Genomic DNA, 27,177 nt, shown 5'->3' with positions numbered 1-27,177 from the left:
CAGCTCCCATGCCTACTGACTGAGCTAGGTACACGAGATGGGAGGGAACATCATCAGGACAGCCAGCCCAGCTGGCCAACGGGGTATTCCATACCATGTGACGTCATGCTCAGTATATGAATGGTAGGCGTGATCCTGGAAGTAGCGATTGCTACTTGGTTATTGGTCAGTGTGGGTGGTGAGCAATTGCATTATGCATCACTCATTTTGTATATTCTATTATTATTATTTTCCCTTTTTCTGTTCTATTAAACTGTCTTTATCTCAACCCACGAGTTTTTCTCACTGTCACCTTTCCGATTCTCTCCCTGTCCCACCGGGGAGGGGGAGTGAGCGAGCGGCTGCGTGGGGTTTGGCTGCCTGCCAGGTTAAACCACGACAGTCCAACAAAGAAATTTGGAAGAAATTCTAAAATATTTGGGAAAACCAAGTAATGGCTAAAACTGCATCTTTGAGTGTCATTATTAAGGAAGGCATTTAACAGCTGACTAGACAAAATCCTGGGGAAAGAACAGTCCTGTTTAGCTCAGGAGTTTGGCATGAGTGACTTAATCCATTCCAATGCTCTCATCTATGATTAGGGATTTTATTCTGCTTCCACTGAAGAAGTTGGAAAACCTTCATTGCCTTCAGTTGAAGCCTGACTGAGCTCTAGTTAGAGTGAGATTTAGCTGCGAGATCTTACTTCAAAGAACAATTGAGACTTTTTTAAAGAAATCTGTAACATTAGTTACACCCTTTTCTGTTTCAGTCCTGCATTTAAATAAATGTGCTTAAAACATAAATTAAATGAATCCTTGGTACTAGTTTTGAAGGAAAATTTCTTAAATAAGGGGAAGCTGAGATGAAAACATTTATAATTGGATTTAGACTCCTAGAATACAAGATAGGTACTCTGCTTTGTGCTAGGACACTCAAGTTTAGCCTTGCATAAAAGTTTGCATTTACAGTTACCTACATCCTTAGCTGATGTAATACTATTTGAAATTTTTTTATTCATGTTAACTGGTACCTTAGTATAATCCCTACTTGTGATGTCAGGTAACAAACGCAGCATCAGTCCTGACTCATCTTCAGGGAGTTTTAACTGCCAAATTCCTAAACTTACATGGTAAAGCCAGGCTTTCTGTGCATGCCACTATGAAATCAGAACTATTTGTACAGAAGGTATGTTTTTACATACATGTTTTTACATACCAAACTCCATAGAACTTTGTGAGAAAATTTTCATGTTTAATTATTCTGCCACAAAACACCAAGTGCAAGGAAATTAGAAATTATTAGTCTTTTTTCATAGTAGATACATCCTAATGATATTTCCCAAATGTTTTTTTTTTCTTTAAATGAACTATAAAGAATGTTTCACAAAATACAAAAGCATGATTTCAGTTTGGAAGGGGGGGTAGTGGAAAGAATACATTATACACCTATTTAAAAATTAATTATTTCTATTAGAATATAATCTAGGCTCCTGAATTCTATCATGAAAGAAATGTTATATAATGATTTAAAGCAGAAAGTGCATTCCATAAATGACATACCTACTAAAATATTAAATATACTTTTCCCAGGTTTTTAATTCACTGGGGGTTTTATATAGGGTCTTTGGCACATTTATTATTACTGAAGGAAGAATACAATCCCATCACTTATATTGACTCTTGCTATATAGTGTAGTGATAGCAATTTTCTTTGTCTGAACCTTCCATAGAGCATTTGAGAATATTCTGAATCAACCCATCATTATGAATCCTGTCCACATTTTGTTCGAATTTAATACATTATACAATTTCCTTGAGAGCTACAAGGACCTCAAAGCCCCATTGATGCCCTGAGAATATTGATTGTTAGAATCTTCTCTAATGCAATTTCTCCAATATATGTGTGCTGTTGAATACTCTCACAATTTCCTTGTTCTTTCGTTACCATTTCATTATCGGGAATACCCGATAACAGAAGTGCAACTGAGACTATAGTTTAAAACACTGAGTGTTAGGAACAAAAATGGTAAAGGAAAAACTAAAAGTCTTCTATTCCAGAGAATAAGAAGGAAACATAAAGTCCTGTCCAAGCATAAAATAAAGTTGAATTTTTAATGTATTTGAAATTGAATTTGAAAATTAAATATGTGGTTCTTCTAGAGGAAATCTAATAAAAATAAGATGAAAACCGTGACTGTTTTAACTAATTAATGGTTTCCTGGGTTCTGACTCATGATTTTGGACATCTGGTGCTGACCACTGTAGAAGTGATATTTCACAGTAGCACATTGCTTCCCTTTTCCCATACGTGCTTTGCCCCCAAATTTTGAGGAATTCCATCTTTTACTACAGCTGGATTTATTATTTGATTTATTGCACAAATGCTGTGTAACTGAAGTGGCCTTGGGATTTTCTACTGCTTATCTAAATCCTCTACCATTTAAAGAAACCAACCATACTAAACAATAGATACAAAACAAGCATAAATGCATATGCATACTAAACAAGAAATACAGCTGTTACTCTGTTGTAGCATTAGTCCAGGAAGCTACAAACTCGCCTTACATGTATGCTAGAAATCTGCAGTTCAGAGAGTCTCTGTTACGGGAAAATGTGACAATAACAAAGACATCCTATTTCTCTCTCTGGGCATTGATGATCACTTTTATCACCATGGCATCTGATTACTGGATAAAACTTAAACTTTAACATCATATTTTTCAGGTGCCTATCAGCTATTTCCTGTAATTTAATTTCTTTTTCTCTTTCATTAGGAAGTATATCTATCTAGATGTTTAGATGTCTTCCATCAATATTTAATCTGAGTATTCTTAGCATTTTATGAATGTTTATAATTAGTAACTGTAAAGCTGTTCATCATATACATGGGACATAAAGCACATAGGACATAAAAGAAGCATGGAAATTAAATTTGAAACCAAATCCAAGTCTCTGAGGGTGGTAATAATCTCAGTAATGTTATCTAGCTAAATATTAGTCACCTCTCCTGAAGTAATCATGCAAGCTCCCACTAGACCCAACAGAAAGAATGTACCTTCCAGAGGACAATTGCAGAAGTACATTTTCCTCTCTGTTAACTGTAAAGGGAGCCAAAATGTCTGTCTTAGATAAGAGTCCTAAATTGTAGATAATCAAATCAATTAATATCAGTCTTACCCTTCCTTTCCTTCATCCTGCTTTTATTTTCCCATGTTTGTACAGTCTCAGAAATAGTCTTCTACAGAAAGCAGAACATGCCTGAGGATATTGTATCAGAGTTTAGCCCCCATGAATGAAGTGTGTAAAATCACCAAAAGCACAGCTGATTTTTGTATGCTCAGTACAGCACTTTAGTTATGCAGGCATCCTCCTTCTCTACGTATCTATTGAAAACACAGTGGTTGAGCAACTCAGTTAATAACTATCAGAATGATTCCAGCAACTGGGTCACAAAAACAGGAGTACAACTGAGCATATGTCAAACCAACATCTGTATTCTAATGAAATTACCGTTTTGGAAGAATATTTTATGGTCATCCCTGAAGTGTTGAGTGAGGTGTACCTCTGTGAAGGTGGATACACTGAGAAAGTGGTGTCCTAGCTTTAAAAGAGTTCATTTTTCTTCAAATCAATAATTGTGTAGCATCAGATACTTAAAAGTACCTGAATCTCTTTGGTTTTGTTTTTTTTTGTTTGTTTTTTTTTTACTCTCCAGGCCTTGTAATGGGATTAATTATACGATACGCAACAAAAGCATCAGATGTTGAAAGTGGAACTGTTTATGAATGTGAAAAGCTGAAATCTGGGCCATCCACTCTACTTATTAATATAACTAATCAGGTCTTTGAATATCAATACAAAAGAGAGATCAGCCACCACAACGTCAATGGTCACCAGGGCAATGCAATGCTTCAAAAGGTAAAACCTATCTTATTTTTGTTGTAAACTGTTTAAGATACTTCTTTTATTTACACCCTTGAGAGAGGAAAACAAGTTTCAAGCTAAAATGTGACACAGAGCGAGGGAGACTATTCTGAATTTAGGGTGAGAAGGGTAAGTAAGGAAGGAGAACAGGAAAGGAAATAAGGCGTGGTAGAAACCTGACCATCATTTAGCGTACAATTGGCTGTATGCTTGCAGAATAGTTGCCTGAACTCTTCTAGATGACAGTCCCACCTCCTGCAGACACTGAGTTCACTCAGTGAACAGCAGCTGTTACCTTGGATTCATCGCCACCAGAACTTTCTAAACCCCACTGATATCTCTATTTGTCCTCTGTCTTAAAAGTGACTTGCTCTGGCAGCGTAATGCAAGGGAGATTTACCCCCTGTATACAGCAGAGGTAACAACAAACTCTAAACATTTTACAAAATATAAACTTGTAAATATGTAAACCTCCATAGATAAGGGGTTTTTCTTATAATACTTAAATGCATTACAACATTGTCATACATTCATTCACTACTGGAGTGGTCCTCAGAGGGGGTTTCACTGGCTATCCTGAAGCTTGGGGAGTCAGCTTTGGGGCAATTCAGGCTGGATGCAAAAAGGGAAGTGTGGGAGGAAGTTTACAGTCTTTTACAATGTCATGGCCTTTTCTGCTTTCCAGTATCTAACAATTAAAATATTTTACTTTGTTATATTTTTCCACTGCCCCTTGCAATATTTACTTCTTGTAATGTTCACTTTCTTAAAAAATGACAGCAATTTAAAGAACTCATGAGGCAGAAGGACTTTTTAAAACCTGGATTTTATGCTCAAAGACATCACATGCTCACATGAAGCTTCTAAGCTCTTACCAGTGTTTTTTTACAATATTGCAATATATTATTTTGCTTTTTTTCAAGTATTGTTGTTTACCTAGCACAGTAATACATGTTCCTGTGTATTATAGTGGTTATCATTATAAAGACTTTTAAGTTATGCTTAGAATGTACACTGGGCATCTCAGCAGAATTAGGATTTAACCATCTGCTCAAATTCCTTGCTGATACAGCACCATTGTGTGCCTGTCTGTCGTTACTGCCAGACTCTTGCCATTCTCAGAACGAACTAGACTGCCAAGGACTATTAGAGCTGTGGTGGGTGGAGACAGGAAAATACTGTGGCAGTCAGACTAGTCAGATTTTGCTGAATCTTCATCTTTTTTCCTGCTAGTCAGTTGGAAGAGGTTTGTCTTAGTCAAAGTGTATGTTTAGTTTCCAAGGCATATGTACTAATACATTACATTTGAACATCTTCATCAGACCTAGTATACTGAAGCTGACTTGTGTATGAGAAAAGAGGAGCATGTGTATGAGAAAAGAGGAGTGCTAACTCGCACAGAAGTTTCTGTTGCCCTTACAGGGGATTGCCCAGTCTTCTTTCCATAGTCTAACTTCGCTGGAAGATTCTTAGAAGTCTCGACTGTGAATTGTGGGTTTCTCTATATTACTGGAGAGGCCTCAGCCTGCCAGGATTTTCACTCCTTTTTCCTTTAAAATTATCTGGAAAATGCCCTCTTAAAAAGAAAATAAATAAGAAAGGAAAGAGGGAGGAATTCAACAGTGTTTAGGAGAAATAACGATTCCTGACTGGCAAAAGCACTAACATAAAAACCAGAAAACATGATCACACCATGCATGGTTTTTGTACAACTGTAATTCCCTTTTGACTTCAGTATAAGAGTTTACTAAGTGCATTTATCAGAAAGAATAGACTGTGCCATGACTTACAAACGTGTACCCTTTAGAACATGGTTTTGAATAATAAAACATGCAGTCAGGATTTCTGATGCCTGTGGAAAAAATATTTTAACATATTTGCTGAGTTAATTCCAAAATTAACATTTGAAGCTGTTAGTTCATAAGTGAAGAAAATCCTTTTTCTATCATGTTTTCAATGAAGTTACCAGCACAGCTAAAGTTGCTAGCACATTATTTGCCAACTAGTTCTTTTCAACTTTATAATTCAAAGTAAGCAGAATGGAAAAAAGGCTGAGCTTTCACTTCCTGTTTATCAAATCAAGCTATCTGCTCGTAAGAAGACAGAAGTAATTTTGTAGGGAGGTCTTACTCTTTTGAAGCTAGATAATTCATCTAGAATACTGTAGCCTTAAAATATCATTTTATCTGAACAAAGGAGCTGCAAACCATTGCAGTGATCAGTACACAGGCTTATTAAAATACTTTTTTCTCCAGCAATGCTGTGGTTTTAAACAGGATTCTGTTTTATTGAAAGCTACTTGTAATGAATTGCAGTGACTGAATATTGTCTTTGGTCTCTCTCTGTGCCTGAAGTTGAAGGCAAATATGAACAGTGTACCGACAACAGCTGGAATAAGAACTTTTGCCTTGCCTAACATCATCCTCATTCTAGCATTACTTTAAAAAAAATAGTGGGTATTTTATAAACTGTTTCTGGCTGTTGTAGAAAGAAAAATGCATGTTTCACGTGAATGGGGCAGACATTACATAGGAATTTTAGTGTAACAAACTGCATAACAGAAGACAAAGTGGTGTCTGCTGCTGTGCCAGCCAGTGGCTTGGAACAGGAACCACCAAGAAACTAACACAGCAGCATACCTTCAGTTCTGAAAGCAAATAGTACCTTAGCTATGTGAATTCACCATGTGAATTTCATGTCTGTGTAGGCAGTCCTTTTGCCAAAAAGAACTATTTGTACTTTGCTGAACTTGCATTTTGTTAGGAATTAGAAATAGCTAGTTACTGTGGAGAGTCTAGAGCTTGTTTTGTTGCAGTTAGGCCAAAACTGATTGACTGGATTAGACAGATGATATTTTACGATACGTGTTACAATGGAAATGATGCTAGAGAAGCAGTCAGCAGATTTACTGAGAAACTTTAGGACAACAGAAACCTGTTCTGGCAGGTTAGCAGAACTGATTATACAATTACAGTTTAATGAGTTATGTCGCATCTGAGCTACATTACCTAGTCACATGAATGTTCCTTGCCTACTGAAAACATGAGGTAAAAAATATTTTTCATCACTTTTAGGTTAGCTCAAGTGAAGTAATGAAGATGGTCAAACTGTGCACAGTTTTCATGTGCATAGTCCAAGAAAGCATATATTAGCTGACAGACAGTGGTTCATTAAGCAACATTAGCAAGCTCTGTCTGTGCCTAAATAGATATGCTTCAAAGGAAACATCACATTGGCTTTGGTAGTGCAGGTCTTGTCTTTTATCACCACTCTGTCTGTGGGGAATTGAGGCACAATACTGATGATATGTCTTTCCTGAAACTGAACAAGAATTCCATGTCTGAACCAGGAATTAAGCCATGGGACTGTCAAGTTGGATGTCTGGTAGTGCAGATACTATCACAGGTAACACTGCTTGTATGTGTTCCCTGTAAAATAGTGCACGACCGATTTCCTTCTTTTAAGGAATACTTTTCAAGTAGTATTCTACTTATATAAGCAGTAAGGAACTACACGTTAATGCTTGTAAGAAAACAACTGAGAATAACATTCTGGCCTACAGGCATTGAAGCTGATCCTGAGATTAATCCTGATGAGAAGTTACAATTAAAACCTATCCTATCAAATTAAATGCTACTTTATTTGTCCTTACTCTCTCTTTTGTCCTTTCTGGCAGATGACATTTGATCCTTCCATCTTCTTCAATATTTTGCTGCCACCCATTATATTTCATGCTGGATATAGTTTAAAGAAGGTATGTGTCTCTTTCTTATATTACAAAAGTGATTGAATGCAATTGCTGTTTTGTTGATCCAACAGGCCGGTGACAGAGAAAAGAGTCAGTTAATGATTATATTGCATGGGAAGAACTTGACAGGAATGGAAGAAAATGAAAGATGCATGGACTTCATTCTGTTCCCTTTCTGCATCTGTGCAAAGATTTGATTGTGCAGTTTATAACATTTGGGCATTCCTGTTTTCAGAAGAGACCACTTTGAATCTGGTGACACTGCATGTAGGCAGTGCTTTATATACTGCATGATCAGGACTTTGTTTGTTCAAGGGATGGGGTTATGATACTGTTTGCATCAGATACTTTCAATGTGAACTTCTGTTACGATCCTGAAGCATTTGGCCAAATACATAAAAGAGAGAATTTTCACTGCATTCCACCAGACAAAAAATGAATCATCTTAAATTGTATTTTCAAAAATAACCTATATTGAAACCTATATTGTTTCATCTTGTATTTGAGATATGGGTTGTAACAAATGGCACTTCTAGATGCCAAATGTTTCAACTTGGTCTGAATGTTCTTTTATTGACTGTATTAAAGAGAACTTTTTTCCAAACTTTTCTCCCCAGAGACATTTTTTTCGTAACTTAGGATCAATTATAACCTACGCCTTTTTGGGAACTGCCATCTCCTGCATTGTCATAGGGTAAGTGAATGCCTTCTGCTATTATTGCTGAAGTCATTATTAGTGCTTGGTATTTTTTTCCATTAAAAACTAAACTGTAAAAAGAATTGCGGACCCTGCATGGTCAATATCTTTCATGACTTGTGTAACAGATAAAGTAATTCCTTATCAGGGAATGCTGAGATGGCAAAGGCAAAACTCTTGGATAGTAAGAACTGTCTAGGGCATTCAGGAAATTGTGTCCTTCATTTCTGTCCTGTGACTGATGTAAGCATGAACTGCTTTCCACAACCCTGTAGCTTTAACCATCTGTCCTGAGAAATACCATTCTCTCTTGATTGAAATTCTGTGCTTCTAACCGGAATTCCTTCTAGAGGAGAGCAGATCTCTAACAGAAAAGGAAGGACTTTAACTCTCAAAAGGGGGAGGAACAGATACCTAGTGGCATATATGTAAAATAACTGGAGTAATTTCAAAGACTAAGTGAAACTTTTTAGTTGAAGATCATGCAAAAAGCCTCAGTCTGGAACTATGTGTGAATTTAGCCTGGATATGACTAAATGGCTTCTGCAGAAAAAGAGGAAGGGAAAAAAGCAGAGGGGCAAAAAATCCTGTTTTATTTCCATACCTCCTTAGTGAAAAGTTTCTAATTTTGTTTCAGAATTTGCCTAATTGAAGAAAAGATTTGCTAGTCAGAATATATTTCCAGGCTGGAATGATGTGAAACTTTTGTTTGGCTGTTTGGTTAGCTCAATCAAAATCAAACAAACCATTTAAAAATCCTTTTGGATCTTAAAAGTGCATGTATTTCACAAGACTTATGAACACACATAGACACTTCAGCTCTCATGTTCTGGGAAAATTCCTGATGCAGGTGAAAACAAATGACCAGAATTGGATTCTGCAGTGAGTGGGTATCTGTGCCTGGACAGAGCCTTACTGAGAAAAGCAATGCACTCTTCACAGTTTAACCTTAGCATCATTAGGCATCCCATGGCATTTCTGTGCTATGGAGTGGTGCAGAGACAGCTGAGCTAGCTGAGTCTGTATGGTCTGCGGAGGTGAGGGAGCGGTGGTGCATGTAAGTGAGTAAGTCTTGCTGAGAGGCCTTGATCTTGCTGGGATTGTGCAGAGTCAAAATGGGAAAAAGTCACGGAACTTTCTGGTGCTCAGGTTTTAGACAGGAAGCACACTGCGTCTTGTAGGATTTATTTGAGGTCCTGGGCTGTAGAACTCTGAAATGTACCATTTAAATCTCTGCACGATATGCAAGGATTTATGGAAACGCTTCAATTTTTGTGAGGGTGCTTGAATTTAAAACTAGTCAAAATTCTGTACCTATGAACAGCAGTTTCAAATTATAAAAACAATTAATTTTTTATTTCTGTCTTTTCCCTTTCTTTATAATGGACCGTTAAGTAAAGATGTACGTGCTGCATCAAGGTATAATGCCTTGCTGGCATTATTATGAGATGGAACTTTCTCCTTTAATGTTCATTTTGATAATAGCAAAAGACATGAATGACCTATAATTTAGAGTTCAATGATTTTAAAACTGTTCTTTTATGGGTATGTCATCATATCTATCTTGACATCCTAGATTCCTAATAATCAAGTAGCTTGGACACAGAAGATCACAGCTTGGACAGCTGCATATGTTTCCCCCATCTTTACTTGCAGTAATATACACCTCAGTAAGACCCCAGCTCTTAGAGTGCTTCTTTTTGTATTCATTTATATGGCCAATAGCACCCCTAAGGTTGGAATTATAAATTCAGTAAAAAATCTGCATCCTGATAAGAGTTTGAGCTGAATGCTGGCACATTACTGAGGTAACAGTGGTTATGGATCTCACTAGGACTGTTCCTGTGCTTCCTCTCGTCTTAGCCATTGAACATTTCTTTCCTGTAAATCAATTGCTAATAGTTTTGTGAGACTGCAGAAAAACAGTACGGCTGTCCAGCCGAGTGATGCATTTGCTTTCTGAGCTCTGACGTGTGTCATTGCCCTTTGCAAATGGAAAATGCCAGAGTAGCTTTGATAAGCTTGTTAAAAGAAACATAATATATTGAGTTTAGCCTATATTCCAAATACTGTCATTCCTGTATCCATGTTATTTTATCTAAAACAGAATAAATGCAGATAGAATCTATTACAGAAAGTTCCTACTAGGTCCAGCAATTTAAACTTCAAGCCCATAGTCAGGGACAAAGATCCAAAGGAAACCCTACGGTAGAGGAGTAAGCACTGAGCAGCACTGGATCTTGTACTGTGTTCCATACAAACCCACAACCCCCATTGAAATCATTGCAGAGAAGGCAGATAATATATTCAGAATAGGGCTTATGTGAATGTGAAGCATGTTTGCATAATGTACACATCAGGATAAGAATGAGATAATGAGAGCACAAAGAAGGAAGATGATATAAAAACTTTACTGGGAACTAAAGGGAACTAAAAATAAGTCCTAAAAGAAAAACATATCCTAAGAGAGAGGGGATGAAGAGCTATAGTTGTTACAAAAGAAAGGACAGAACCCCAAGGTACTTCTAGATTGCATTGCTGTAGACAAATATTTTGTGCATAGGTATGATTAAACATGTGCTTACTTTTTATTATATATGCACAACACATATACATGTACAGTACATCGATATACAGAGGCTTAGACTCTGTGTATCTGCCGCCTCTCATGGGGACTGTGCTCTTCCTGCCCGAATGAATTAAAAAGCACCCCATTGTGAACTCCTCCTGTGGGGCTTGCTGTAGTGACAGGGTACTGCCTATAACAACGAAGGACCAGACCTCTCTTTGTAAACCAGAAACAGCTGGGAAGTATCATTAATAAAGAACAGGAACACCATTTGGATTGTGCAAACTCTTAGAGTGCGAAAAAGTTGCCATGGAATGCACTGATACAATGGTGCCTGTCTCCTCTTTGTAAATCTTTGCTTTTGTACGAAAGACTGTTTTCTGGCATCAAGAAAGAGGAACTGTGTGGAATTTGAGTGAAAAGGCTATAATCAGATATTCCCACTGAGGGCAGGGGAAGGAGGGGTAAGAGGGATTGCTTTTTTTTTTAGTGAAGGCAGTGCTGAAACGTAATTGCTTTCAACTAAATGCTGCTCTAAGGAAGGCCTGCCCATGTTAGCTGTAATACTGTCCTCAGCCACTTAACACACATGTAAGTTATAGTAATTCCCAAGCTCTCCCAGCTAGGCCAAATTATGCCCTTTGCACCCCGTCTGACTAGCAAGGATCCGTGCAGAGAGATCCCGTGAGGGAAAGGAGAAATTCCCCCACACCAAGCCATATTGACTTTACAGAATTGCTGAAGTTGTCCCCTTCATGGTGAACAGAGTCTGCTGACTCTAGGCCTGCATGATATAAGATCATGTAAGATCCAGTCTCTCAACAGATCTTTTCTCTGCCAGTGATTCCAGCTTCCCATCTCCTGAAGAATAGTGTGGGATGATCAGTGAGACAGCTCTTTACTCCTAAGAAAAATCATACAGGTTAAGTCTCTCTGGGGCCTTCTCTGATACGGGGTGGGCAGTCTCTTGCTGTCACAGACTAATTGAGTTTCCTAGGCTCAGAATAATTTGGGTTGGAGGCAATGCCTGGATGTCTGCAGTCCAGCCTCCTAATAAATGCATGACTGGCTTCAAATTTAAATCCAGTTGCTCAGGGCCCTGTCCAGCTGAGTTTAGAATATCTCCAAGAATGTGAATTCCACTGGCTCTCTGGGAAACCTGTTCTAGTCTTAACCATGCTCACTACAAAGATTGTTTTTCTGTATATCCAATTGGAATTTCCCTTGCTTCACCTTGTAACCATTGCCTTCCATCCTTTCACTATGCATCCCTCAGAAGGTCACTTCATCTTCTCTATAACCACCTATTAGTTGAAGACAGGAGTTAGCTCCCCTCCTGGTTACAAGCTGCTTTTCTCCAGGCTGAAATAACTCAACCGTTTGTCTCTTCTCATACATCACGCCTATCAGCCCCCTAACTATATTGGTGGTTCTCTGCTGGACTGCCTCCTATCAGTCTTTCTTGTACCGGGGGTCCAAAACTGGACACATTATTCCAGATGCCACCTCACAAGTGCCAAGAAGGGACTAATTGCTTGTCTTGACTTGCTCACTACGCTTCCATGGATGCAACCTGGTTTGCAGTTAGCCTTCACAGCTGAAGGCTACTTCTGACTTATGCTCAACTTGATATCCTCCAGGACTCCAGGGGGTTTCTGCACATAGCTATCTAGCCAGTCATGCCCCTGTGTGACTGTTGCATGGGGTTATTCCATCTTTGTAACATGTATCTGGATATTAGCTGTGTATTGATGACTGACTGTAAGCTGACACAGCACTGAGCTGATGCTACTCAGTGAGCCCATGAAAACTGGGCTGCGGAGAAATTAAATGAACATCTGCCCGCCCTTGCTTTTTTTTTTTTTTTAAACCTTTTAGGAAGAAGCAGGGAGAAGGGCCTACCTTCAGCTTCTGAAAGGAATAGTGTTTTCTTCCCTTAGATTTTATTTTTAATAAACTGTGCTATCTGATGGGATGCATCTTCCAGAATTGATGCCTGTGATAGATATTTTCAATTTCGATAATGGAAGAGTGCTCAAGTATTTGGAAAAACCTTGACACTATGGTAACAACCCATCAAAGCAACATATGAGGTACTGAGTGGCAGGGGGACTAGAAAGATTTGCATTTTTTTCCCCTCTTGAAATTATCTTGCATTCTTAGATCAGCATTCTCAGTGCCAGCCAGGGCCAAGATGCCTATGCACAGGAGCACTGACTTCATAAGTTGGCTTTATCTGTGATTTTTAATTCGGTTTCACTTGGGTTCTCTCAAATTGCAATGCCAAAACCACATTTTAGATATTCAGAATGCAGCATCTTTGCAGTCACTTATTCATATTTTTCCAGCCTGCCTAGTACATTTGGCAAGACCTGATTTTTCTGGAATTTAAAGCTCTCTGGGTGTGCAACTCAAATAGCAAACGTATTTGCAGAAAACTGAGGCTGTTTGATCTGTCTTTGTGGCTGCAGTGAGAATTGTGCTTGAATAAAGCTGAGATAAAAAATAGGGTTTGGATCAGAAAGAAAATAGAGTAATTGGTGTTTCAAGACAGTAAAGTTATGAAATACAAACAGCTGATAATACTGGTGTTAGGAAGAGTTTTTTGTCATGGTTTAACCACAGCCGGCAGCTAAGCCCCACACAGCCGCTCGCTCACTCCCCTGTGGTGGGATGGAGGGGAGAATCGGAAGAGTAAAAGTGAGAAAACTCACGGGTTGAGATAAAGACAGTTTAATAGGTAAAGCAAAAGCCGCACACCCAAGCAAAACAAAACAAGGAATTCATTCACTGCTTCCCATCGGCAGGCAGGTGTTCAGCCATCTCCAGGAAAGCAGGGCTCCATCATGCGTAACGGTTACTTGGGAAGACAAACGCCATCACTCCGAACGTCCCCGCCCTTCCTTCTTCTTCCCCCAGCTTTATATGCTGAGCATGACGTCATATGGTATGGGATAATATCCCTTTGGTCAGTTGGGGTCAGCTGTCCCAGCCGTGTCCCCTTCCAACTCCTTGTGCACCCCCAGCCTGCTCGCTGGTGGGGTGGGGTGAGGAGCAGAAAAGGCCCTGACTCTGTGTAAGCCCTGCTCAGCAGTAACGAAAACATCCCTGTGTTGTCAACCCTTGTTTTCAGCACACATCCAAAACATAGTGCCACAGAAGCTAATATGGAAAAAATTAACTCTATCCCAGTCAAAACCAGCATACATTCCAAGATTATCACTGTTCTAAGGGGAAAGATGTAGGTGTTTATATTAGCTACTCAGTTTGCATAGCCTTCTCTGGCTGGAGAGGTAGGACTTCTCCATATTGCAACTAGAGCCAAAGTTGGTTAGTTTGGCCTGATTAATTCCAGTACAAGTCTGTGAGCGCATAGATGCTTGCTTTAGAATAAGCATATCAGATTGTTTCATGGTAATCAGTGCTTAGAAGTGAACTTCTAATTAAAAAAACACATAGAATCAAAATATTTCCTTTGTGCATCTGTGTTTAACTACAGCGCCTAACAGTTTGGACGAAGAAGTCTCTTCTGACATTTAAATTGAAGTGTAAGGAATAAGTCATCATACTTGTTTCTCACAGGCAGTCAAGAATCCTTTCCCTTGCCATTCGTCACCATTCTACAAATGAATATTCAACTACTTGTTGCATATGATCGCTAAGAATGTAATATAATACAATATAATATAATATTTTCTAAATTCTTTCTTCCACAAATGGAACCTTAAATGGTTTTGTTTGAAAACCAGAACAGTTTTTTGTTTCTATACACACACATGCACATATATAAATATAAATTTATGAGGGAGAAGGCAAGAAATATCAAGAAATATCAAATACCACTCCAAATATTTTTGAGAAAAAAAAAAAGGCATGAGATTGGGTTTTCCATCATAACTTTTCTAAGAAAGTAGACATTTTCCATTCAAATGTCTGCGGTATCAAGATTCTATCATCATATGAAAATGCTTTTTCTTCACTCTTAACTGCACACTTTTAACAGCCCCTCTTTGTGCCTCCTAAGGGAGGAAGGGATGGGCTGAATTAATAACAGTGTTGCTAAAAAGCAGCAGTAGCAAGAAATGTTCAGCTTTTCTTTACACAGTTTACATGGTTATGATGCAACCTGACATAACTATACAGTCAAAGATTTAGTTCTCTCATCAGTATACCTGTCCAAACATACTTCTAAAGGTTAGAAGACAAATTCCTTCCACTGGCATACCATTTAAAGAGACTATTTACAATTAATCATTTTTAGTATAAAAGTCTTTCAAAACAAAAAAAAAAGTGTGACTTTTTTTGTGTGTGAGTGGTGTATTCATTTCCTCCTGAAAAGTTAGTTTATTTTACAACCTTCCTCTCGACAAGTAGCTTGCTCTGGCCTCATAGTAACATGAGACAGAACTATTGATACTGATTTATTGACATACTGATATTTTAACATATTCTCAGTAGACACATGTTCCCTCTGTCATTAAGCATGTGGCAGCACTATACCTGAGAGGTTCAGCATGCAATAGTTACATTTACTGAGCACTGCATGACTCTCGGGATATTTTTTTTTTCCATTTTCATAGATATTTCAGTAGGTTGGCAAATGCTAGATGGATGTTTAGTTAGGTTATGGGTATATTTTATATTACTTTCTGACTGAAGCTTAATGGAATCTACAAATAGGGTCTGTTGATGTGAAACAGTATTGAGTTTATAATCTGATTATTCTTTCTTATCTGAGGGCTATGGATAGACTTTATAACTTGGAAACTAAACACTTGTAGCTATGTACTTCAGCAGAGCAAAATCAAATGTTGTTTGGCTTGAATCTACTGTACAGTGCTATGGGATTCTTTTGGATTTTGGAAACTGTTTCTGCAAGGAAAAATGGGGCCAGGTTAAGGGTAACAGAAAAAAAATCTGTTACAGAGCTCTCCATAAACTAAGCAAATATCTTTAAAAGGATTATCCACTGCTACATCATCTAAGCTCTTGCCTTCCCAGATGATCATTTTTGTTTTCATTCAGAATTAGTTCATGTACAAGGAAAGTAGTATTTTTTTTCTGATTGAAATATTGTTTTATACCGCATGTTTTCACCAAATGACGCAAAAAAAACCCAGGTCCATCTTTCCTCCACACACCACCTATAAATAGAAAATGCTTTACCTCCCCACAGGCAAGAATAAAAGCTTTATTTTTGGTACAAACAGAAACTGGTGAGCGTGAGTGTTAAAGTATCTTGGTGCTGTAGCTTAACTGAGGGAGAAAGAGGGAAAAATTATATAGAGACCATTTGCTGTCCCCAGTGATAAAAGCCCCTGAACATGAGATGTCTGGCTTTAATAATTTCTGTTAATCTTTTGAAGCCAGATATTCAGCCTATGACTGGAAATAAAGACAAAACTAGTAAGCATTCATTTGAATGTAGTATAACTTTTATAAGAGTATAGTACCCGTGTTGGTACCCTTTTTTGGTTTTTTGGCTGCTTTCATGTCCCATCTTGGAGTGAATGCAGGCATTTTCTTTCAGTCATGAGGCAATATTGCACCATTTTTGCATTGACTTGAAGAAACTCAACAGGCATGATTTAGCTGAAAAATCAAGCTACGTCTCTCCAGAGTTCTCCAAAGAAGATAACCTAACACTGAGTCCCCGCAGGAAAAGAATTGGTGTGTTTAGTTGTTAATGTGCAGTGCCCCAATGCAGTAGCTTTGATTCTTTGGTCAGTCCAAATCTGAAATAATTCTGCTGTAGTCTGTGGAGTTGCAAACTGCAACTCACAGCTGCAGTTGCAAGGGGTAGTTCCTGCTTATCGCTTTTGTTTAAAGGTGTTTGGTGAATCCAAAATGGGTTAGTAAAGGATGAAAAGCTTGAAAGTATACACCAACTATGATATCTGGGTGTAGGAATTTTGCAAAGGGAGTAAAAAAGGGAAGAGGCTTTCTCTTAGACATAACTCTCAGAGAGTTCTAACAGTTCTAAAAGTTACAGAGTAGTAAAAAAAGCTCCTAATTTGCATGACTTGTCAACTTATGGATAAGAAACTGTGTTAAATCAAGACACTGATATAAAATAGCGTTTCCCAGACCACTAACACCCACGCAGAGCTGAAAGTTCTTCCAAGAGTACTTTGATGCATTCAAGTATGTGTGTTGCTGCAAGTTCAGTCAGAATTTGTAGCTATTTCGCAATAAACATCTGACATTGTTTACTGCAGCAGAGTTGATCATGCAGAAAACACAGTTTTTCTTCTCATAAACAGATGTGGTGAACAGCAGGGTGTAATTATTTGTATCTTCCAGAAGAACCCCTCAGCATACTAAGGATATTGAAAGAATTGTATTATAGGGAATACTAAAGGTGTGGGACTGCAGAGACAAACAGAACCTGCAATACCAGGAGACTCATCTAAAATCAAAAGGATGTTTAATTTCATATTTGATACCCAGTAGGTTCTCCAGGAATCCAGCAAAAAAATTTAAATCATGCACTCTTCTGAAAAACGTGCAAATGGCATTTGTTGCAAAATAGGAAAAACACTCGAGTGCAGATATTTCCCAAGAAGAAACCCCACACTGGAGGGAAGACTTTGTTTGGGTTTTTTTTGTTTGGTTGGTTTGGGTTTTTTTTTTTACTAAGTTTCTTCCTAGTTGCCTTGGAAGTTGAAGTTTTTTACTGCAGGAATGAATACTTTTGGATAGAACTCCTACTGTCTTCTTCCCTGATCTTCATGGATCCTTTTGAGAATTGACACCCAGTGTGGTCTCCAAAGACTGCCATCCCCTATTTCTCAGGCTGTAGACCACCGATACACCTGTGCAACCCAGCTTCCTTGGCTGCAGCATCATTTGGAAGTCTCAAGTTTGCAAGACTACTCTCGCAGTCTCTACATTAATTTTCAGGGAAATCATCTTTACAGAGCTTGTGAAATGGAAAATATGTGTCTCTGCTGGCCCCATATCCTGACACTCCACTGCCATTCTGAGAAGTACATACCCTCTTCCCAGAACAATTCCAGGCTACAGAGAAGATGAAAGCAGAAGGAGGAGATATGACGACTCTGGTGTATTTGTTCTTTTTCCATCTCCTACAGATATTCTCCCACACTGCATGAGAAACCTGCACACAAAGCATATGACTGAGGAAGGTATCTCTACTTCAACCCACGTTATGCATTGCTTCAGGCCATACATAACTGTATGGCTTTACTAGGTACTAAGCCATGCCACGCTTCCTTCTGAGTCGAGATGAGCAATGACATGACCTCTATCACGTATACAGGAATTTGTGAATTGGTTGCAAAGTGCTTTGAGCTGCTTCAGGGTGAAAGGTGTAACAGAAATTTAAAATAGGGGAGGAAAATCCTATTCTACTTCAGTAGCATGGAGCTGCCTGCACCCTTTAGCCTCTTCAAACTGACCAGTTTACTGTTAGATAAAATGCTGACCAACATTTGGAAGAGTACAGGCAGTAACTCATTGGTATACTTGACTTGGGGCAGAAAGGGAGAGGGTGACACAGATCTCCTACCTGTTACCTTGAAAATTTTGTAATAAGCCAACTCAGAGGATGCTTTTTTCACCCACTCACCACCATTTTACATAACCCTTTTCTGAGCCAGTTGATCAAATAGTATGCTTGCATCTGCTAAATCTTTTATGGAGCACAACTGCTATTAGGCTGAAATATTTTGTAAACACACCAGTTTTCATGATGGCTCTGAGATAGACGCTACACTCAGCGGAGACAGAACCTACAAAAGCTCGTCTGATCAGGTAGTCAGATTCTCCACAGTGAGAGATAGATGATATTTAAATAATATACGGAGCTTTTCTTCAGCTCCTGGTTGTTTCTGAGTATTAAGATGACAATGAACCATTTAAGGTGTTTCCCTAGTCTTTGCTTTCCTTTTAATACTTTCTATCTGAGAAGAAACTCCATTACATTTGACTCCATACTCCATATATTTGACTACGATGATAAACTGCAGCAAGTTCAGTGGATGGCCACCAAGATAGACAGGGGCTGGGACATTTGCCCTATAAGAAGCAGCTGAAGAAACTGAGCTTGTTTAGCCTAGGTAAGAGAGGCTTTGAGGGGAGGTTATCAAGAAGACAAAGCCAGGCTCTTCACAGCAGTGCATTGTGGGAGGACAAATTGACAGACACAAATTGTAATTTAAAAAAGGACTGACTTGATATAAGTAAAAACTTTTTCACCATGAGGACAGTCAAGCATTGGAACAGGTTTTCGAGAGATGCTGTGCAATCTCCATGCCTGGAGATTTTCAAGGCCTAAGTGGCTAAAGCCCTGAGCACTGTGGTTTAATCTCTTAGCTGACCCTGCTTTGAGTAGGAATTTGGACTAGAGATGTCTTGTGGTCCCTTCCAACCTAAGGTAGTCTACAATTCCATGATGCTATAAAAAACATACATTACAGCAGAACGTATTCTGCCCCTAGTCCATTCCTTTCAGCCATTTTCTACTTTCCACTTTTCTACCACTTTTTCTTTTGATTCCATTATCTTAGTCCCCATCATCCCATACCCAACAATTAGCTTCCCAGGCAGTTTTTCTTTCTCCTCACCTTTTTTGAAATATGGATTCTGCAATAAAAAAGTCTTACTGAAGAAAAATGACTAGGATTATTTCACTTCCTGCTGCAGCAAGGACTTTATGGATGAAGATGGCTCTTAAAATGCTAATTAGCCTCTGCTCATAGCTAGCTCCATACCTTAAAAAGGAAAAATCACTTTCATTTCTGTAATATACTGATCGGGTGCTTGCTTGCTCTTCGCACCATCACCTCTCCCCAGCTAACCACCCTCTCTCTGAAGCTTAGCAGCAACCAAAATTGAAATGTTAGTAGACCACAATCTCCTTTCCTTTTTGGCCTCTCCCTTATTGGGAGCATGGGTGCTTTTTTCTCTTATGTGATATTTATGTGCAGGCTGCATATTTTGAGCAGGATGATGTCACTGGTAAAAAAAAACTTGATCTGTAAAAAGACAATGACTAATTGTGAAAGTCTGCAACAAGAATATAAGGTCATATATAGACCATATATACACGCTGACTGATCTAGATACTGTACCATCGACGCCTTTTTGTAGCCCGCTTATGTTATATGAGAGGATTGCTATTACTCAGACTGAAAATGAAAAACAAAATATTTTTTTAAATTGTTCACCTTCCTTTCACCTGTTCTTACAACTCGGTCAGCAGTGAAAATAAGGAAAGACTCGTTTTGCTGAGGAATAGGAATTATTTTCAGAGTTCTGTTCGCATATTTGATTTAATCCAAGTGAGACTGCACATGAAAACATTAGGTGTGTTCCCTGAGAATGATCTTCATTTATTTGATTTTGTGAGGGGAAAGAGTGTGTGTTTATGCAATCTCTATGGAACATAAGTATCATAAAATGAAATTAGGAAAGCAGAGGAACCTATCTGATGTTGTTCAGTCATGTCATCTGGTTTGTGCAGTTACCCCCTATTGTTCATTGGGATATGGATACAGCTGATTTCAGTTTCTCGCCCTTCAAACAACATTCTGAGTGAGATTGCTCTTCACCACTCTTTTGTCACAGTCATCAAATAATTTAGGGTGGAATTGACCTTGGGTCCAATCCCCTGATGAAAACAAGGCTAACTCCAAAAGTTAGAGCAGGTTACTCTGAGCCTTGTCTGGTCAACTTTTGAATGTATCTCAGTACCCATCTCTGAGGAATAGCGTTAGTAACCAAGTGCCAGCTGGATTTCAAACCAATGTTCATTACTTTTTGAGCCCAGCAGGAAAGTGGGTTTTCCACCCACAAGTCCTTCCATGGTGAGTGACTTGATTTAACCACCTTTCAGTAATCTTCCAATTAGTGCTATCTTATCTGGCCCATACAGAAATCCACAATTTATGTTATATCATAGCATTATTACATGTCTAACCTGTCTATTACATAGACCTTTTCATTCAAAGACTTTAAAATACCTTTTAAGTTCGGCTTGATTCCTAGGAAGCAGAATATTACTCTCACTTTAGACATGGAAAAATGCACTTGCTGACAGGTTAAGGGATGTGACTGTTCACACAGTACCAGCGACAGAGCTGGGAGACAACTCCAAAGCCCCATGCCCTGCTCTAATCACTGGGCTGTGGTACACCATTTGCTGTACAACTGCGAGTATCTGAAAAGCACTTTTTTGCCATCACCATTCAGGTGGCACAAAAATTCACGTACAATGGAAGAGAGAAAGCCTCGGTGAGGCCAGCATCAGAGAGCACTGCCAGAGCCAGAGGCCTTGCAGATGTAGCTGGGTTACTCAGGATCTGGTTTCCTGTCCAGATCACAATCCTGTTTTGGTATCTTTCTGAAACAGCCTTCTGCTGTGGCCAAAAGGAACATTTGTGTTTGATCCTGAGTCAGACATTCAGTGCAAGAGCCTTACTCATGGTTTTATTAAGGCTCTGAATGGTCCCATTTTGCTGTTGAACTTTGTCATATGTTTAACATGCAGCACGTGTGGTTGTACTGTTTGTAAGCTCTTTTCTCTGTTAAAGATACAGGCCATCGGCATTTCTTTCCACACGCGTCAGAAAGGAGGGGAAAAAACACATCTTAACTACTTTTGAAATACAAATAAACAGTGAGAGAAACAGAAAATAGAAGTATTTCACGACAGCCTCCCGTACTGCAGCGAGAAAAAATTAAAATAACGCGCACACTTTCCTGGCTGGGACGGCTGCTTGGGGAGCCCTTGCTCACAAGTACCGGGGGCCTAGCTCCCGTCTGACCCGGGCCTCGCCGCAGCCCCCGCCCGCAGCCAGCAGGTGGCGGCCGCGCGCTGTCCGCGCCGCCCCGCCGCGCCCCGCCGCCAGCCGGGCAAAGGGCGCCCGCCCAGGCGGAGCCGCGGCCGCGGGTGCCTTTTTAATACCCGGCTCATCTAGAGGCGGCTTAAATCAGCAGCCTTCCCTCCCTTCCCCATCGCTGTTCGTCGCGTTTGTGCGGCGGGGGAGCGGCGGCGAAGCGTTGACTCAGAAACCCGGTGGGCGCCCCAGCCCCAGTCCTACACGGCGTCCCGGCCGGGTCGTCGGGCTGGCGGGAGGAAAGCGAGATTTAGCTAAACTTCAGAGCCTGGGTTTCCTCGGCACTCCCTGTGAACTCCTGTACATGGCTGAGCGGGGAAAGCGGGTAGGAGAAATGTCAAGCTGATCAAAGGCAGATTTTGTGTTAGTTTTTAGATGATTAGAGGAAAAATATTAAGGAGGGAAAGAAACATTTCATTTATGTCAAACAAAACCTTTTTCCCAGTGCCTGGTTTCTATTTAAAGGTTTTCTCTAGGTTAGTGGTGGGGGCATCTATCCACATGGTGGGCCTAGTTTGGGGGTATCCAGACTCAGCATAACTGGAGTGAAGCAACGCTCCAATTCCAAATCAGGAAGAGCCAGTGCCAGCTCTCTTGTTTACTGTGTGATGGGAATAGCTTCCAAAGTCTGCAGGAGCCAGGACGCCCACTTCTCCAGCTTTGAGCACTGGTTGTAAGGGTATACTACGAGTTGCCAAACAAGCATCATCCTTTACACGTCACTCTTCAAACACTGATCTACCCAGGGATTCTGAATAACACAATAAATGAAACAATTCTGATGAACTACTATTAGAAAACTAGGGATGTCACAGATATGGGGGAGTCTTTTAGCTAAAATTGTTGTCCAGTATGCCTAAATGTCAGAATGTTAATAATCAGCCTGATTTTCAAATGTTTTCACTTAGTTTTCTAAGTACAGACTTAGTTACCAGAATCATGACACAATGATTTAAGGACATCACTAACAAAATTATATTAGTTATGGGAACACTTGCAGGATTGGAAGCGACTCAAAAGCCTGAACTAGTTGTTACAATGCACTTCTAGTAAAAGGAATAGACTGCAAAACCCATTACGGTTGCAACCTCTCACTGGCAAATTGCAGCCTCATTAGTAATCTTGGCAAGATGACGGGGGTTTTACATTACTGATCCTCTTGTTAGCCCCTCAAGTGTGTGACTGAAGCGCTCTTTCGGGAGTAGTTTGTTGAAGTGAATGTTGTAAATATATTTCCTTTATAGGCAAACAGATGCTCTCTGTCTTTGGGGCTATCAAACTGGCACATTCACGAACACACAACTCACTTAAAAATAAATGGGAAGAGAAGGTAGTAGTTAAACCTGCCAAAAATTAAGATCTAATGATAATTGTAAGCACATAAATTTTGTCATATTTTCCCCGTGAGCCAAGACACATAAAGTAACATAAAGTAACTTCCTTTTCCTGCAGAACTGTCTCTTCAGTGATACGGATGTTCTATATAATTCTTGTACATGACAAGGATGACATATATAACTTTTTTTAAATGAAAGAATAGATTAATCTATGAATGATATATTAACCTGCAATGCATTAACATTACTATAGGGCAATATCAGTTTTTATTGGACAGGAAGTAAGTGGTCCTGTTCATGTGCTCCACTAATATAAGAAATGTCTATTATTAGGAATAGGTCTGCCACAAGTGTCCACAAGCACTCCCTCGTGTGTCCCTCACACCATGGTCTGGCATCATGTGTGATGCATGTAGTAAAGGAGCATTATTATGTCTTAACTGTGTCTGAGAGCTAAGAAGGTAGCAAGACTTTTCCCCTTCTGGTAGAGCGATTGAGTAGGAAAAAAAAAGTAACGAGTAAAAAAGCCAGGATAACAAACCAATGTGCTATTAGAGTAGCAAGGAGAGCGTCATCAACTGGTGATCAAAGCTCATTGTGAGGGAAGGGTACCTTTGGTTTCAGTGTTTGCCCTGAGAACAGGTGCCTGTTAGTAGAATCTCTAGGGCTCAAATACATGTCCATGCGTGTTAGGGTCTGGCCAGGAGAAAAAACAGCCTAATAGGACAGCTAGCAATGGTCAGCTGAGGTTCATAAGCTATTCAGACTTCATTCCTTCAGAGTATTCACCCTCATTCTGTAGCTGAATTGTCAGTTCATAGGCTTTCAGTGCAGGGTAGAGACAAACAGCCTTTGAGTTCTAAAGGTAAAAATGTTCAATATAATGTAAGGACAAATTCCAATTTTTCTCACAGATTCTTTCAACCAGGCTGTTCTTTCCTTAGGCTGACCTGGGAAAGCTGTGAAGCATCTAGGCAGGCTGCTTCCACATCAGTAGAGCACGCTGGTAGCAGTTTAACACATTTCCCAGTAATTGCCCACAAATGGTTATGAAGGACACAGTTCCACAAAGCTTCTCAGATAATATTCCCCCTGATTAAAGAGCCTCAGGAACAGCTTCTCTGCTGAGGAGAAGAAAATGCCACACCATGAGATTAGCTTGTCATGGGCTGTAAACAAGGCGTCTGTAGCCACACCGTTCAAAACTATTTCTCCTCTGTGTTCATCCTCCGTTCATTAGGTACTGGCCTCTGGGTGGCTTTGAAAGAATTACTTATTCAAACTCTGCCTACATATCTCTTTTCAACAACAACTAACCCCATTGTGTTACAAGGACAAAAACCTTTGGTAACAGCCAGGACAGATGGCTGAAGCCAGGCAACACATTTCAGAGATGTGCCACACCTCTGTATTATCAAACCTGGTTTTATTGGCAAACCTCATTATCTTTGATATTTTAATTAAAGTGCCACACTTGAGGATATTCCTATTGTTCAAAAACCTAATATTCAATTATTTTTTAATGCCTCGTTACGAAGAAAAACTGGAAAACATGATCCAACTGCAAACTAAAAGCTGAACAATCCAAACAATACAAACTATGTCATTTAATAAAAATCTTGTTTGAGCACTTATATTTATCTTTTGGTGTTTTTTTAACGTGTTGGGGATGGAAACACTGCTGTGTTATTCAGCCAACGTCCCTGCTGGAATGCTCGCTTCTTTCCATAGCGATACTATATAAGCCCCTATCTCAAGGGAATGTGTAACAGTGCAGTGCCAAGATGCTGTGCTGAGGTATTTGTGCCTTCATACTTCTTTTCTGCAGGGCTTTCTGCCTCTAAAAAGATGTCTGAGTTATTTTCCCCTTTTCTCTCACTTCTTTGATCTGCTTGTTCATTATAGTCTCTTATTATTCATTTCCTCTGCTAGCCCATTTTGAAAGCCTCATGTATGATTTCCAGTTGATAAAATTGCCATTGGGATGCCCTTTCTCTTCCTTTAGCATTGATCGTCATCACTCATGAACAGATGCTGGGGAGGCAGATGATCTTTCAAACGTAGCAAGGAAGACTGGGAGGAGAGTGCCTGGAGGCAGATTCAACCACTTAGGAGCATGTAGTCACACACCGTGGTGTTAGCTTGCTTCGGGTAGGGAGGGGAGTGAGAGCTGAACATCAAAGTGCAGTGGAAATGGAAAATCCTTAGTGCGGTGATTCCTCCTTTCATCTGTGCTTTTTCTCCTGGCAAGGTGTTGCAGGCAGTTCTGCTTTCTATGCCACCGAATAGATTCAAGCTTCAGCGAATGTAAATGGAGCTCCTGGATCTGTTTTTTATCCTTTAGAAGTTCTAACACTCACTGAAATTAATTTGAGATTGGAAATATTTTCAATCAGCAAAAGTAGGTACAAACAGTCTTTCTAGGACAAACAAGGCTCAGGTATTCTTCATGCTCAAGCTGCAACAGGATGGGGAAGAGCAGGAAAATTGGGAACAATCCATCCCAGGGGACTCCTTAGGCCGGGTCAAAGTCATATGCTGCATGGTAGCGATAGATTGGCTTTGGGCCAGAAGCTTTGGTGCAGAATCCTGCCTGTCCTTTTGACGCTGTGTCTCGTCCCAACTGCAGTCACCTGAAGTATTTGAAAAAGGTGTGGCAAACAAAATGTACCAAATTTATACTTAGAGCTCCTTTTCTGGGTTTGTACTGGGAGCTGGGAACACCCCAGAACCAAGCTCATATAACATTTTGCGAAGTAAAAGGCTACTGGAAGATAACGATGCCCACTCTTTTAGTTATGTGCCCCAGAAAACTCAATTTGCTTCAAACACGGTTTTAACTCGGTAAAATGACTGACTGCTGCTTGGGTAGGATTTGGACAGCAGAGGGTGGCAAAGCGCAGCTCACAAACGTACTGGGGATGCTGGTGGGCGCTGGTGCTCACCCCCCCCCCACCGCCGCCCGGGGGGCTTCGTGCGACTGAACGGGTATTTAACATTCGTTTCCAGTCTTGAGGCTTCCTCATCTATCACGTGCGATCAAGATTTATTCCCTGATCTCTTGTTGCTAATGCTATTGCTTAACTGCAGACAGCTCTGCGGTGCTCTTCTGTTTGTCTTTCATATGCTGTTTGGTGTTTACGGTACATTCAGTTACTAGAAAAAACATTGTCATCGTTATTTCCTTGTACAACCCAATCATCGGTTGACTTCAGCAGGTGTTTGACAAGTGTGAGTAATTCTGTAACGTCTCTAACCCTTTCAGTGCCCCGAAACGTAGACCAGTGATAATTGTACCGGGGAAATTGTTAACGAAAAAAGAAGGCTGCATCTGTGCATATGCCTAAAAAATGAAATGTAATATAAAAAGTATAATATATAAGTTAACATAGCAAGAACTCCAAACTGAAAGAAGTAGAGATCGTAAGGCCAATTTTTAAAGTTTAAAGAAATTCCAGAAGTACTTACTAACTTAATTACTTGGAGCTTTACCAACAGGCAGCCCAAAACAATTAATATTTACCTATTTCTGAAGCACTTTTTACTTTTGTGAGTAGTCTCAAAAATTTTTCCCATCTGTGGAGGCCTGGCCTGATTTAAGAGAGACTTCTCTAATGTGATATGAGCAGTATCTCCTGAACTATGGTTCAACCTATGGTACAAATTGCTATTGGCAAGCATTTTGAGTAATTGATTGTCCATATGAGATTAAAGAAAAAAAAAAAAGATTTCTGCAATTTACAGCTTACAGTGAAGTCTAAATAGATACTCTGTAAAACTGTGTTTGTGCATTAAACAAATTTGGCTACAGCTACTGTATAATATCAAAACCGTAAGTTACCATAGTTCATAGTAGGCAATGCTCAGTGATGTAATATCAGTTAATTTATATCAGTGTCCTCCCAAGAAGGGAATGTTCTTCAGTCTTGCTCGTGTAGGAATATAATCTTTCTCTGATCTTTGAAGTGATGAAATGAAGGAGCAGATCATGGAGGCACAGAAATCAGAGCAAGAAAAGAGCTATTAGACCATATAGCTCATTATTCCATCCCTAAAAGG

General features: G+C 39.5%; 1 protein-coding gene across 1 annotated transcript in view; it reads left to right on the top strand.

Moving 5' to 3' along the window:
* The window catches only part of SLC9A9 (solute carrier family 9 member A9), a 208,275-nt gene that overhangs the window by 5,141 nt on the left and 175,957 nt on the right, over nt 1-27,177 (top strand). Inside the window, exons 2-4 of the mRNA XM_075158327.1 lie at nt 3,697-3,899; nt 7,582-7,659; nt 8,271-8,347. Of these exons, the coding sequence (XP_075014428.1) occupies nt 3,697-3,899; nt 7,582-7,659; nt 8,271-8,347 (358 nt within the window). The remainder of the gene's footprint in view (nt 1-3,696; nt 3,900-7,581; nt 7,660-8,270; nt 8,348-27,177) is intronic.

This window comes from Calonectris borealis, chromosome 9 (assembly GCF_964195595.1).
Source record: "Calonectris borealis chromosome 9, bCalBor7.hap1.2, whole genome shotgun sequence".
Taxonomy (NCBI): domain Eukaryota; kingdom Metazoa; phylum Chordata; class Aves; order Procellariiformes; family Procellariidae; genus Calonectris; species Calonectris borealis.
This window is presented reverse-complemented; position numbering and strand designations above follow the sequence as displayed.